The sequence below is a fragment of the Borostomias antarcticus genome (assembly GCF_949987555.1).
Source record: "Borostomias antarcticus genome assembly, chromosome: 23".
NCBI lineage: Eukaryota > Metazoa > Chordata > Actinopteri > Stomiiformes > Stomiidae > Borostomias > Borostomias antarcticus.
The window spans coordinates 8,526,770-8,542,382 of NC_140256.1; the positions used below are offsets into that span (position 1 = coordinate 8,526,770).

The following is a 15,613-nucleotide window of genomic DNA, read 5'->3' on the forward strand; positions in this document are numbered from 1 at the left end:
CTACCGAGGATCTGGGAAATGTGCGGTGTCATAGTGTATTTATTTCAGTGTGCTGGGACTACTGCCTCTTGTGGTGGCAACCTAGAACTGCAGGTCAACAACAGGACGGAGGGAAGGAGGGAGGGAAGGAGGGAGGGAGGGAGTGACAACCAGACAAATGCTATCTGTGGTCCGCTGGCTTACAGCCACGCACAAAAACATACTTTCCTGACACAGTCAGGAAACAGTCACAACAGGTTATGTTACCTCAGAAACAAACTCTCACAATAGAAACTGACTATCAAAACAGCTTATCAACAACGCTTGAAGACTAGCATTTAGCACTACCTATTAGAGTAAGAGGAATATACAGTACTTAGTCAATTCCATTCCAGAAGTTTAATGCAATCTGGAGTTGAGTTGGGCCTGCTCTGGCTTAACTATCCTGAGAAGAGTAGGCCACTCCCTTACGGCAGTCACCAATGTGTCTAGGTCAGTTGAGAACAATATAACTACAGTTTAGCAAAGGCTTGTATAATAGACCAGATAAAACAGGAGGAAAGTGGGGATATATAATGGTAAATGGACTGCAATTATATAGCGCTTTTATCAAAGGCGCTTTACAATGGCCTCTCATTCACCAATTCCACACGATAAAAGCGCTTTACAATGACCTCTCATTCACCCATTCCACACGATAAAAGTGCTTTACAATGGCCTCTCATTCACCCATTCCACACACCAATGGTGGCAGCTGCCATGCAAGGTGCTAGCCTGCTCATTGGGAGCAATTTGGGATCCGCCCCAGAGGTATTATAGCCGCACCACAGGGGCCTCGGAGTGACGGGGCAACCACTTGCCCCGAGTTAGCAGAGCATAGTGGTCAGGAAGGGGTGTAAGGTTTGACCATGGCTTGGAGGTAGGAAGGAGCTGTTCCTTTCATTGCCCTGTAGGCTAGTACCAGAGTTTTAAACTGAATGCGAGCTTCACCGGGAGCCAGTGTAGAGAATGGAGAAGGGAAGTTGAATGTGAAAACTTGGGGTTGTTGAACACCAGGCGAGCAGCAGCTTTCTGGACAAGTTCCAGGGGTTTAATGGCTGACACCGGGGCCCCAGGAAGGAGGGAGTTGCAGTAGTCCAGGCGGGAGATATAGCTCTAATACCACAGGGCAGGCCAGATAAACACAGAGTGGTGACATTTAGACATTTAGATTTAGATAACGGACTTGGCAAGTTAAAGGGGATGCCCATCATTTTAAACTGGGCATAACAGAGAGCAAGCATTATTTCATGAAACTCAGTCAAGAAAATATAAAGTTCATTTCCACAGTGATTGCTTCCTCTCTAAAAACGGAACTGTCATTTACTTAAATTTTAAGATATATGACTGATCAATTTGTGACAGGCAACCTGTCTTCTCATGGTATTAAATGGTTGACCAAGTAAATATAAACCAGTTTTACCATCTCACTTTGTCTATTGTTGAGTGGATGTACATACGTTGACTACCACTTTAGAGATAGGTTAGTAGGCTAGTGACTATTTTAGCCAGGAAGAGGGCGTCACCTCCCAGACGCGCAATGGCACAGGATGCTGTGATTGGATATGCGCTCCACGAGTCCCTGGGGTCTGCCGTGCAGCATCGCACAAATCTAAACAGCAACGTAAAACACGATCAAGGATTGACAAGAGAGGAGCATTCACCACCCAACTAGCAGGTATACGTGGATCATCGGACAATCAAAACATAATAAAAGTAGGACGTTTGTCTTTTTAAATGTGTACGTGCACTCTAGACGCAAGATACATTACATTGAGAGGAATTATTCAGCTGCACAAGAGGTCATCTATATTGAGAACAGTGAATGCAACATATTAACTAGGTTAATTTGAGACATTTGCTGCCTGACATTATTTTGATAGTTTGTCTTGGCAATGCATTTGTGTGGTTGCATTTTGTAATTGCTAAAATCTTTGTTACATAGGAAACATGGGTTCCAGGCTGACCAGACAGAACAGTCTGGACAATGACAATTTTTCCAAGAGGCGACGCAAGCATCTAGATAGCACAGGAGAAAGCGACCGAGGTAGGGGTCGAGGCGGTGGAGACTTTTTGTTTACAACGTTGATGCTGAAATCAGACAAGCTACCAGGGATGCTGCGAAGAACGAACCATAGCCCCTACGTGAGGCGGGTGGTATGGATCCGAGAGATTCAAAAGCTTCTTCGCGATCGCAGGATAGAGCAGGCTACAGACGTGCTCAAATTACTGAGGAAGGTAAGACAATTGCCTGCATGCTTAAATTGCTGATACGTGCCAGCCCTATTGTGTCATGTGTTGCTCAAACCTTTTTCCCCATGTTATCTTTATATCTGTCAATAATATAAAAAGAAAAATTATATTTTGCCCATCCTAGAACCATGCGTAATTTGGGATATCACGGATGAGGTTAATTATTAGGCCTACTGGACTGCTGTAGCCTATGTGGCCTGGCAGCCACAGGTGTGACTATGACCTGCCCAATGTCTCTGATTTATTAGGCCTACTCTAACTATCCTCCATGGCATGTTAAACTGCTGGTCACAAGAGATCACTACTATCTCAGTAATCCCATTCAGCAAATACAGCTGATGTCTCTAATAGATGCTATAACAGAAGTCTTTCTGCGCTGTGTGACTTTACTTGGATTGGGTTAATAACACGAGTCATTCATCTCACTGCAGAGAGGTTTTCTATGCTGTATGGCCGATGCTTCACCATTGTCCTTGTGAATCAGGATCTCGCTGGGCTTTAGCTTGCTGTGCTGACTGGGTTCTGCACTCCTCTGGTCTAGTCTCATACTGTAGGTGTGAGTGACTCTCCCCTCGCTCCACTTACACTGGTATGGCCCCAGACCAAAGTATGCATCCTCTCAGATGTCGAATGCACCCACCCAACACATGATCCACCCCCTCATCGATCCTAACGTCTCCTTCCTCATTGTGTGTAATGGGAACTCTGTCATCCCAGCACAGAAATCCAGACCCCTTTTGACATTGACGCATTTATCTTTGGTTACAGCACAACAGATTCTCAAGAGTCATCATTCTGTTATAGGTGTACAGCAGATGTCACTGATTTCTCCTGCATGCTTCCTCATCATGGGACGGACATCTAGCTACATGCAGAGTATTCCAAGATATCTTGAAAAAGTGATATCTCATTCTCCATCTATAGCTTTTACTCAGAGAGTGCAATGCAATTTCAAAGCATTCTATCAGCCAAAGAGACTGATATCTATCTTGATAATGTGGGTCTGGGTATGATAAACCATATATTGGCACTTTGACAGCAGCTGTGAGAGTCTGCTTTTGTTAGCTCACTCATGGGCCTGTCACTCTTTCAGCCTGTGGCCAATCTGTAGTTAATGACAGAAGAAAGAAGAGAGTGTGGAAGCTGCTTAATCACGGCACAAGATAACCCAGGGAGCTCCAGCTGCATGCCCGCCACATCACAGGGGACCAGAGCTTGGCTCTATTAAATGAGCTCCACTTTTATTAAATAAAAGTTTCATCAGCACTCACAGTATTACGAATGGCCAAATTGTATTCTGGACTGTGACTCAATTAAAGGGGTGCTACAGTTTGGTTAATTGGCAATGCTATGGTTATTTAACAGTTTGAGAAAGTAAAATAGACTCCAAGACTTGAGTCTTGAAGTAACAAACTGAGTTCTACTGCATATAAAAATCTCCCCAAATTGCTCCGGGCCATGCATTGGTGCATTTGTATTGATCCTGTCTGGTCAGATAATGGCGCACAAGGACAAACTTCAAAGAGGATTACACCTCTGTTCTCAGAAATAAAGATGAGTATTCTCACCAGCTTTCATCTGTACATACAGTTGCCCTTGGTAAAAAGGGACTACCAGCCTCCCACTAATGTCCATTACAATCAAGGTAATTGTCTGTGTGTGTGTGTGTGTGTGTGTACTTTCTACTCTCATTACATCTCTCTATTGTAGCTTAATCTCGGACCATCACATAGCCTAATTAGGGCTTTGTAGATCTGAGGCATAGTATAGACTCAGGCCTGGCCAGGCCTGGCCTGGCCAGAAGAGGGACACATCTTTACAACCCTGTCCTTTTCAGCTCCGTTTCCAAGCTCCATACTTGATTGATCATTCTCTTCAACAACTCAGAAGTCTCATTTGGCACAGACTTGCAGCTTGTTATGGGCTGCTTTTCCCTCAAACAAAACATTCTCAATTGATACCCTTCATGGATCAATGGTGCTGTTTGAGCTCTCAAAATGGATCTTTAGATGTGTAGATGTGTGTGAGTAGAAACATCGATCTCATTAAATGCCCTCATATCGGAGAAAATTCAGCAAATATATTCTGTATCAGGAAAGTACCAGTCAGTCCAATCTCATTGTGTATGCAGTCTGGCATAATAATACAGAGGTGTGGGTGGATATTCCACTAGAGAGATTGCAGCATGGAGAAAGACACATGAAGCACATTGCCCAGGTAGAGGTCTCTGAAGATGAAAGCCTTTGCCCCTTTGAATTCATAATTTAAAAAGTCTAAGAGGACACATATTAATCTGTTCCCTGTGTAGAATCACATTTTCGAAAAATAAAAATAGATCATCCAAGCTGAATGTTTCTGAAATCCACTTAGAGTAATGTTGCGTCTCATCATATCTGATTTGACAGGATCTGGGACTGGAAGGTACCTCTCTTAATGACATATTATATAAGAACGCTGCCTTCCTCAACCTGGTGGACCCAATCTCTCATGAACTGCTGCTGTGTCTGGCTCGGGAGATGCAGTGCCCCAAGAAGGTGAGTTCTCCACAGCACTGATGTCATGGCGCTGTCCCTGAAATCATTTGCCTGGAATCAAACGTCATGAAACCAGGAGAAAAAAAGCCGTAATGAAAAGAATGAGCTGCATGTTATGCATGTAGAGGGGGAGTGATGGACCAGTGACATTGTTACATAATGGTGGTGGATTATCAGTCCTGTTGAAATGGGAGGTGAATACAAAAACAAGAGTGGGTCAACATAACAGATAATGAATAGAAATAACAAGATCAAATTCTTTGCTAGAGGTTGGATTGAATATCACTTTCTTAGTTATTTCTCTCCCAGCCCTTGCTGTTTTCAACACTCTTGCACACTGCTTGTGATTCGATTTGCTTGCTCCAGCAAGACACCTAAATTGTGTTTTGTTCAGGAATAGCTTGAGGCAACAGACTCAATAATAAATCCTCTTTCCTGTCTCTACAAGAGATTGCTAACTTCTAAGTATAGGAAAATAGAGCTTGTGATGTTTTCATGACCAGCCAGTTGTGCCCCAACCAAGAAATCTCGGGTGACGTACTACAGATGATAAATGGATGGTAGAGATCTCACTTGTCTGCACTGTTTAGACATGAGAAAAGGAATGGTGTGTAGGAAAGGTCAACTGGTAAAGAAGGCTACAGCTTGACAGTTCTCTCTTGTTACCCTTGCCATTTTAGGCTGGGTGCAGACCATTGAATGCGCCCACTCCACTGAGGTGACAGATTCTTGGCATTGTGTTTGGCATTGTGACATGAAACAGCGATTTGTCCAAGTAAAAAAATATCAGTCCAATAAGTGCCATGGGGGACGAACAATTAACCAATCAGCACCACCGGCGGAACTAAGGCGCTGATTGGTTAAGGCGTTAGTCGTCAAGGCGTTAGTCGTTGGTCTCTAGTGATTGCTTGGGAAAAATCAAATGCCCCTTCTCACGGACATTGGTTAGAGTGGAGGGAATGCAGACTGAAGATCTCAACAGAGTGTAACAAGTTGACAATTCTGTCTGATATCATTGTCATTTAGTATTTTTGGAGCATTGATTTTTCATACTTGTTTTTTCCCCAGGACACAGACACCATAAAGTCTTCAGATAAAATTTGCCGACAACTGATCTACCACCTCACCCCACACTCCAAGTGGCTGAGACACAGTGTGTCCCGAAGGAAGTCCAAGGCCTGGTAAGCCCCCTGAACCAGTAATACATCTCCTACTCCTAACCCCTGCCTCAGCCTAAACTGGGCCACAGCTACCTTCACCTACTATACCTTAGCTCTCACAATCACCACATTTGCCATAAGTTGGAATCGGACTGTTTGGCTGACAATAGACGGGGACACAGCTGTCTCTCAGCAGATGTCTCCACAGGAATGGTCTGACCAGTTGCATTGGGCTCCCTTGACTCAAACCAGACAAGTCTGCACATGGTGCAAATGAGCTTGACTGCGTCGCTCATGTTCTCATGTTACATTTGTGTTGGGCTGGTTCTTTTCACTGAGTCATTCATTTGTCTGCATAAAAAGCTGCAGAGAGAGACTGTCTGACACCGTCTGAGACATATAGGAGAAATATTAGTCATCAGCCCTTATACCATTATACCATAACTCTGGAATAAACACTGCACTGTTATACTAAAATACTGTACATAATATTGTTACCCTGCAAATAATGCCACCGTGAACTAATTAACAAATCTGTCCCCTCACTGGTTCACCTCAGGTAAGAATAAAGTGTGTATCCTCAGTTACTGAACATCATCAAGATGTGAATACTTTGTTAAATGTACACGGTGGCTCAGTGGCCGGTGGCTCAGTGGTTAGCACTGTCGCCTCACAGCAAGAAGGTCCTGGGTTCGAATCCTTTCTGTGTGGAGTTTGCATGTTCTCCCCGTGCCTGCGTGGGTTCCCTCCAGGTACTCCGGCTTCCCCCACCATCATAAAGACATGCAACGTATGAATGTGAATGAATGTTGGTGGTGGTCGGAGGGGCCGTAGGCGCTGTTTGGCAGCCACGCTTCTGTCAGTCTGCCCCAGGGCAGCTGTGGCTACAGATGTAGCTTACCACCACCGGTATGACTGTGTCTGAATGAATACTGGACTCTGTAAAGCGCTCTGGGTATCATGAAGGGCGCTATATAAATCCAACTTCATTGATACTTTGTTACAATTTAATAATAGCTTTACTAACCAGACATATAACAAACTTAATTCTTAATATATTCAAACACAACTGAAATCTAGAGAGCTGGACAGTCTGGACGATGGGGCCCAGCACAGCACCTATCAGATGTCAAATACCCAGATTGTAATACAGACACCTTCGCATACAGTTAACACTAATCACACGTCTATATTTGCGACACTTCCGCATCTGAGGTGTGAACTTGTTCATGCGATGTTGAAAATGGCCCTCACAATACCAACCACTGAGTGACACCTGTGAGCTCTATTTTCCAGGTCCTGTTATACATCTCATCCCTGCTCCCTTTGTCACTTCTGGCTTTTGTCACCTGGCGGAGCATCCCCTCTCTCATTTCATTACATAGTAAATTGAGAGATGTATGTGAACTAATAATGTCACTTTATTATCACATCACTTGCACAAGTGTATAGTGAGTGAAATGCTTAGGTACGAGTTACGCTTCAACACGCAGTTACAGTATACACTGAGTAGAAAGACAACATATCAGACATCATATCAACAGGGAATATACATACCGTATGAATGTATGTATATTCCCTGTTGACATATGGTACATTGTCCATAATAGACATATGGTATATTAATACACTATATACAGATGGCATATGCCTGTACACTATAGACATAGATGTAATATGGACATAATAGAGATATGGTATATTAATACACTATATATACACAGATGGCATATATACTGTACATAGAACCCAGATAGATGGCAACACATTATGGACATATAGTACAGTGCATTTATACACTACAGGGCAGATAGTACACAGTATGTTGATGTTTCAGAGCTCAGGTGCAGAATTCTGTGTATGAAGCCTGTCCTTACATGACACCTCAAATCACACTGGGTCCTGTTACATATACACACTAGGGGCAGCTGGGGACGACAGCAGGTAGCAAGGTATCTAGCACCGTCACTACTAGCTCTCTGACTTATGTAGAATTGCCATCACTGCAGACAGGAGAGGGCATACCTCACATACGTAGCTGTAAGGGGGAAAATCCACTCATCAATCTGACTTTATTGAACATTTTTATCCTGTCCCTCCGCAGTTTCAGGGGGAACCAAAGCTTAAATATGAATGACTCTGCAAAACCAAAATAATACGAGCAAATCAATAATAGCCCTGAGGAGACATGGGAGAAAATGGACTCCTCCTAGAAATTATTCAAATGTAGTGCACCACATGATTACTTTTTTATAGCCATCTGTGGGCTCTCTTCTTGACAGGCAGTGCATAGAGCTATTTGTAATGGTTCTATTTTCATCCCTTGCTCAGTCAACATTTGTTCCCTTTACAGCATTCATAGCTGAATCCTTGCCGCTGCTTATTTTGTTACATTTGTGCCCAAAGCAGGTGAAGTGATTTAAGATGCTGTGACAAGACAGACTCTGAAAAAAACATAATACTGTGACCCTCATGAGCAATTGTAATGGGTTGTATGACCTAAAAACCAGTCATCAAAATAATCCTATAGGAATGATGAACTTAATTAAGCCTGTTCCCTGAGGTAGAAAGTGCAGAATAGGCTTAGGACTACAGAGTACAGATGAAAGAGGCTTTCTCTGAGTGTGTATCAGAAGTTTCTCCACCTGTTCCCTCAGCACAGACAGAAGGAAATGGTCTTATCCAAGCCTATTCACATCTGCAGGGGAGTAGTCATTATGAACGCTTACATACTGCCAGGGAGAGATGAGCTTCTGGCCAAACAAAGGGCAGTGAGAGATGAATATGCTGGCAACAAAAGAGAGATGGCAGGGTAGGAACGGGGAGGGGGGGTCTACAGGACTTCTATTAAAAAGTCCTCTTTTCACCTTTTTGATGCAGTATTCTTGGGTTGTAATACCTCCTCTACTTGGGATTTGGCAGTGCTACTGCTGATTTGTTCCCTGTCAGAGCCAGGCCCATTACTCAAACAGGGGGAGGGAGGACTCAGCTCTATGATTCATGTTTCTTTATATTGTTGTTGTTGCTTAACAGTGCTTATGTCAGTGTTCAATCTGGTTGCGATGAATATGACATAAAAACATGTGAAGTTTATGATGATCATCATCAGACATTGCCTTTGTCATGGATGCATAATACACTATCCTGTCATAAATCATAAATGCAAACGTGTTTTTGCTGCTCTATATTGTGTGGCATAAACACAGCATAAAGTGCCTATAAAACGTATTCACCCCCCTAGGTGTGCCATAGCACTTATGCAATCAATTCTTTTTATTTGTAATAAAATAAAATAAAATAAATCCATTTTGATTCCATGTCGTAACACAATATAAATGAACATGTAAAAAATACAAGGGGGGAAACACTTTTCATAGGCAATATATATATACAGATGGTGTAATGTATGTCAAACCAGCACTAAATCAAAGGTCCAGAAACTTGTTTTACAGCTTTAGTGGACCACATACAGTACCATTAACAAACTGGCTGCAGAACAGGGATATGTCAGTAAGTTCAGTCTTCAGAATTATTATAAAAGATTTGGCATTATTTCAGATGCTTTACAGACAATATAATATGGATATTTTATCCTGTGCAATACATCAACTGTTGTTTCTGCTGCCTCTGCCTCATTGTTAGAAAATAGATTCTTTCATTACGGTCATGTTCCAGTATCAGAAAGTGTCAATGTCAATGTCATTTTATTTATATAGCACCATTCATACAAATGAATGTAGCACATACTGTAGTGCTTTACATAAAAAGAGGTGGTTAAAAACATAAATCATGTTCACAGTGAGAAAGTAAAATGATTAAAAATGAAAAGATAATGTAAAATACAATAAAAAATATGAAAACAGAGAATACAAATTAAGAACACTTTAAGATATTAACACAATTAAAGCTATGTGGTAAAAGCAATATTGAAATGGTATGTTTTAAGATTTTGCTTAAATGTTACCACAGTCTCAGACATTCTCAGGTCCCCTGGCAGGGTGTTCCAAAGGCATGAGAACTGAAGGCTGCCTCCCCAGGCCTCTTAGTCCTGGCTCTAGGGACCATTAAAAGCTCAGTGCCAGAGGATCTGAGGGACCTACTAGGTGTATATTTTAAAAGCATTGTCTGATATGTATTTAGGTGCTTGATGATGTATAGATTTATAGACTAATAAAATAATCTTAAAATGAATTCTAAAACTGACAGGTAACCAGGGATTTTAAAACTGGTGTGATGTGAACCCTCCTTCTCAGGGGCGTGCTGGGACAAAAAAACGGCCCTAGAGTCTGACCCAGTCCAGCCACATCAAAACGCAAGAACGATTTGTTGTTGTCACCGGCGGCCGTTCTGTAATTCTCCAGAACCTACAGATGGCCAGCGGTCTTTGTAAGAACATGTTCTGCAGCATTTTCAATCAGTTGTTGGCTAATCACTTTTATTGGTACAGGAAGCCAGACAGGAAAGCATTACAATAGTCCAGCCTGCTAGTAATAAAAGCATGTATTAGTCTTTCAGTATCAGTCTGGGAGAGGAAAGGTTTGTCTCTTAGGTGATAAAATGAGGTCCTTGTCACATTCTTTATATGGGCCTCAAAGCTTCAGCACGCCACCTACGTTTCTGGCCTGGCCTTTGGTATTCATTGACAGTGTTTTTAAGTGCATCAATAGTCTCTGTCTTTCACCTTTTTCACCAATGATCAATACTTCAGTTTTGTCCTGGTTTAACTGGAGGGAGGTCTGAGAAATCCACACATTTATGTCAGCAATACATCTAATCAAACGGTCAATTGAGCTGTAGTCGGGGGGTGTCACATAAATGTAGAGCTGGGTGTCATCAGCATAGCTTTGGTAACTAATATTGTTCCTTCTCATGACCTCACATAGGGGTAACATGTACAGACTGAAAAGTAAGGGCCCTAGAATTGATCCTTGTGGGACCCCACGTGTCATCTCAGTGTTTTTGAGCTGTGGTCACCAAGGGTGACGAAAAACTCTCGGCCAGTTAAATAAGGACTGGCGTGGCAAAGCCAACCCCGTTCTCAAGTCTTCTAACAAGGATATTATGATCTACTGTGTCAAACGCTGCACTCAGGTCCAGGAGGAGCTTTTTTGAGTCAGCATTGATTCTGAGGTTGTTGACAAACTTGACCAGCGCTGTCTCCGGGATAATGTCCGGGATATAATTTGCAGCTAAGAAATAATATAGATGTTTCAATACATTTTTTCTAGAATTTTACTTAAAAGGGTAGGTTGGAGATTGGTCTAAAAATAGTCTAAATTGTTTTTCTTCAGAATGGGTTTTACCAGGGCAGTTTTAAGTGCTGATGGAAAAATGCCTATACTGAGGGAACAATTTATAATAGCTAAAGTGTCCACGGATACTAGTCTTGAAGAACTTTGTGGGAATAGGATTGAGGGGTCAGGTAGACGACTTAAGTTGAGACATTACTTTGCTCAACATCTCCGTGTCAACCAAGTTCATAACCCTGCTCTGTGGAGGAAGAGGGTCATCAAGCTAAACATTTGGTCTTGACTGGGTGGTATTCATCCTAATGCCAGTTATCTTGTCTCTAAAATATGCTACAAATTCCTCACACTTTGAGGTAGAGGACATGTTGATAGGTGTATAGGGGGCGGGATTTAAGAGGTTGTCAATCATTGAGAAAAGCACCCTGGAATTGTTTTAATTTCCAGAAATCAATTTTGAGAAGTGATCTCTTCTAGCATTTCTTTTGGCCTTATTAAAGGAGTAAAGGTGTTCTTTGCGAATATCCTGGTGGACCTGTAACTTGGTCTTCCTCCATGTGTGCTCAGCTGTTCTGCATGTTCTCTTAAGTTGATTTATCTCTTCGTTCCTCCATGGAGCTTTTAGTCAAGGGCTGCACCCAGTTTAGCATTAAAACGGTCATTAACATCTGGCTAAATCATTAACATGTGAAGGCCCCACTTCCGGGGTCGTTACACTATTTGCATTCATCATTATTTTAAAATGATCAGCTGCTACAGAGTTCAGATAGCGCTTCTTAACCAATCGATGCTAATTACAGCTTTGGGTAGCAATACTGTAAAGAAAATATTAGAAGATAGAAGATACAGTTTTAAGACCCTTTGTGATCACAAGATCAAGGGTGTGGCCTCGTTACTGGACCCACTCTCAACCATGTTGACTAAAGTCCTCAAGAGTAATGAAATCCCTGGCCTTTGAGTCACCCTCATTGTCTGCATGCATATTAAAATCGCCAGTGATAATAATCTGATCATAGTTTGTGTGGATCATAGACAGGAGTTCTGAAAAATCTGCTAAAAAGGTAGGGCATTTCTTGGGTGGTCTATAGACAGCTACTGCTAGAACTGGGGAGTGGCAATTAACTACAGTACCGTGTGGTATTGAAATGAGGTAAAATCATCAAAGGCAATGCTCCTGCAGCTCAGAGCATCTGTTGCTATAATGGCCGTTCCTTCCCCCTTTTTCCCAGTTATGGTAGACTTCAGATACTTAAATCACACAAATCACACAAATGTCATCTTTCAAAGGGCAGACGGATTTGCCTCTGTGAAGCTCATGTAGCCAGACCATGACAATATCTAGAATTATGCTGATTACTCACAGAGGAGGTTTTTGAATTTCAGAGTCAAAGGACTAAATGGAACCCATTTAACCCTTTTACAAGTTTTAGCCGTAACAGAATCAACATAGCTTATGTCATTTCAATTGTATACTGTTAGAAATTAAACCTACAATATGTAGGATTTTAAGCCATTGACAGCTCTGTGAAAACCATGTTTTTGTAGCCTGCTGTATGGATATTACAGCTGTCAGGTCGACATGGCAGTTTTAGAAAAAAATATGATTCAAGATTCAATCAGCAACATGGAACGGAACGTCAATTCAGTTTATCGTTTATATGAAGCAGGTGAGCTTTTAAGATGTCATATTGTCTGATAATGATTCTTCAATACAGGGGAAGCAATGCTCTTCTCACTCAATGCTTTTAGCTTAGGCAGTTGGCTGTGTCGGATGTTTTGGCTCTTCTGTGTACACTAGTAAATCCTCATATTGGAGAATCTATGTCAGCCTTCCGCTCAGCAGCTGCCCAACCCCCCCTCCCTTATACAACACAGGAAACAAAATATGACACAAGGCTCATGTTCCCAGGTCATAGATAGAGCTAAAACAAAAATGCCATAACCAAACCCGGTTCAGTCCTCACTCCTGTCACCTCCTCTTAGCCCTGAGTTATCTTAAATGAGCCATCATATTTCTAATGAGCCAATGTATTTTCGATGGAAGTAATGTTACGTTATTCTTCTCATTTCTCCTTACAGTCTCAAGACAACCCTGCAGAAAAAGCTGTCCAGTGACACGGTAGACTTGTCTGGCATCCCCCTCTCCAGTCGAGATATCCGGCACGTGGCCTTTCACCTACAGAACAATGGAGACACTGTGGTGGCTGTAGACATCAGCTTCACCGAACTCCAGGACGACAGTCTCAGCTTCCTTCTGCCTCTTTTGGGGTCTATGTCCAAACTCAACACCCTGGCTCTCAATGGCAACCGACTCACCCTGGCTATAGTCAAAGATCTCACTGAGATCCTCAAGGACCCTAAGAAGTTCTCCAGTCTGGCTTGGATTGACTTGGGCAACAATGTTGATATTTTCACTATGCCTCAGCCCCTGTTAGTGGCCCTGCGGCGACGCTGCAGCCTGAAGAGCAGCCTGCCTACCATCTATGAGTACACAGAGGGCCAGCCCTACTGCTACCACATGGAGACTTCCATAGAGGAACCTAGTCACTATGAGGAGGAGGAAGAGGAGATGGGGGAAGAGGAGGAAAATGAGATGGGGGATAAGCTTGAGTTGGAGCCATGGGGCTTGGGAGGGAAAATACTTTCCAAGGACTTCACCTTACACTACTGTGAGAGGTGATGAGGTGCGCTGCCCTGGCCTGGCCCGGCCCAGCTGTGGTTGAGAAGCCTTCCCACAGCTCTCAGTTACTACCTTGCCCTCCTTGCCTCTCACACCATGAGCCCACCCACCCATTGTGGCACAAGTGAGTTCAGCGCCACACATTCCAAGTCCCTCTGTCTGACACAGCCACCAGATAATCTTAATCACCTATGAGTTAATCCCCACAAGATGACAGTCAATGACAAAAAAATAATGATGACTCACTGTGTTGGCGGATGGTGCTCCTGGGAACGAAGTGCGGTTTCATTGGAGGGGGGCTGGAAGAATTTAGGAAAAGGTGGGGCTCTCTCTCCCTCTCTTACAGTGGCAGCTGTGGAGCAAATCCAAAGGACCACAGATCAGAAGGCTAGATGGAGGAGCGGCATATTGCTGGTGGTTGAAATGGAGCTGTGGTTAGTTCGGAAGCAGCAGATCCCGCTGGGTTCTCTACCAGGACTGAGACTATCTCTGGCAGGCAGGGCCTAGCTCCACATTGTGTGCTCTCTGTTAATCTCTCAACAAAGGCTATGAAACAAGTTCAACAGACTATACAGCCGACGACCCATCACGTGACGCCGGCAAAACTGCTAAGTCAAGACTTTTTGCGTTTTCTCCCCCTTTCGAAATGTCCACTTGTGAATACCCACGCATCACTTGTGTAGATGTAAATGATGACACAAAAAACATGGCTCTGTTGTATTTCCACAGGCTATTTTTGTGCACTGGTGGTGAACAAAGCCATCTTAGAAGACAACAGGTAGGACTCAACAAAGAACAGTTGTCACTGATTGTTTTCGGTTGCCAAAACTCTGAGATTTACCTCTTCATTGGTTGTTTTGGTCATTATCATGCCGACCACAATTTTCAGATAGAAATGAAAGGACTCTATGACCAAACCCCAAGGGATGTCCATTGATTCTCTTTGATGTAAGGCTACCTCAAATGGAATCACAGATGAGCACTCCATACTGCCTAACCTATAAACTGCTATACTGCCCATATGTAGTCATTACTGTTTTGTACTTGTGTCTTTCTGTTTCTTTGTTGTGAAAGGGGGACTTGACTGTTATTTAACAGTAATAACAAATAATCATTCAGACTGAAGATCAGAATGTTTCTTAAGTGAGTGAAGTGCCAGATATACTATGTTCATTGAATAGCACATAATGCCACGCCACACTGCAATGCACTTTGAGAATTAATGTAATAACCTATATTCTATTTTAGTCTGTCACTGAAGCTTATCATCTGTTTTTTTCAAGTTTGTTCATATCAGTATATATTTTCACATGGAAATAGTCATGAAGCTAATTGTTCGCAGGGAATAATAATTATATGATCTGATACAGTATATACACAATATGTAAGAATGTGTGTTTGAAGCTGTATAATATCTGATTATTGCTGTAAATGTATTATTGTTTTGGTGTTCTGTCTTTTGTCAAACCAGGCAATTACAGTAATTGTTCTAATATTGAAACTGAGCACACTAACCTCCTCTACTGAGTCAAATAAGGGATAAATCAGTGGGAAAATTATTAATAATGGCATGATGACCTACTAACAATGTTCATACATCTTCTGCTAAATGTACACTGTACTGGGAATATTAAACTTTAAATAGGAAATACAGATATATACTTTTCATATTAACTGTGTGTATGTTTTAAAAATGTAGATGTTTTATGTGTTTTCTTTTTG

At 42.3% G+C, this 15,613-nt stretch overlaps 1 protein-coding gene across 1 annotated transcript; it reads left to right on the forward strand.

Annotated features, from left to right (window-relative positions):
• Positions 1 to 1,968: 1,968 nt before the first annotated feature.
• On the forward strand, positions 1,969 to 13,891 carry lrrc75ba (leucine rich repeat containing 75Ba; the record flags this gene model as incomplete). The annotated part of the gene is made up of 4 exons (XM_084457018.1): positions 1,969 to 2,256; positions 4,677 to 4,805; positions 5,874 to 5,986; positions 13,291 to 13,891. The coding sequence occupies 4 exons, from the start codon at positions 1,969 to 1,971 to the stop codon at positions 13,889 to 13,891; spliced, it is 1,131 nt and encodes a 376-aa protein (XP_084313144.1).
• Between the last annotated feature and the right edge of the window lie 1,722 nt (positions 13,892 to 15,613).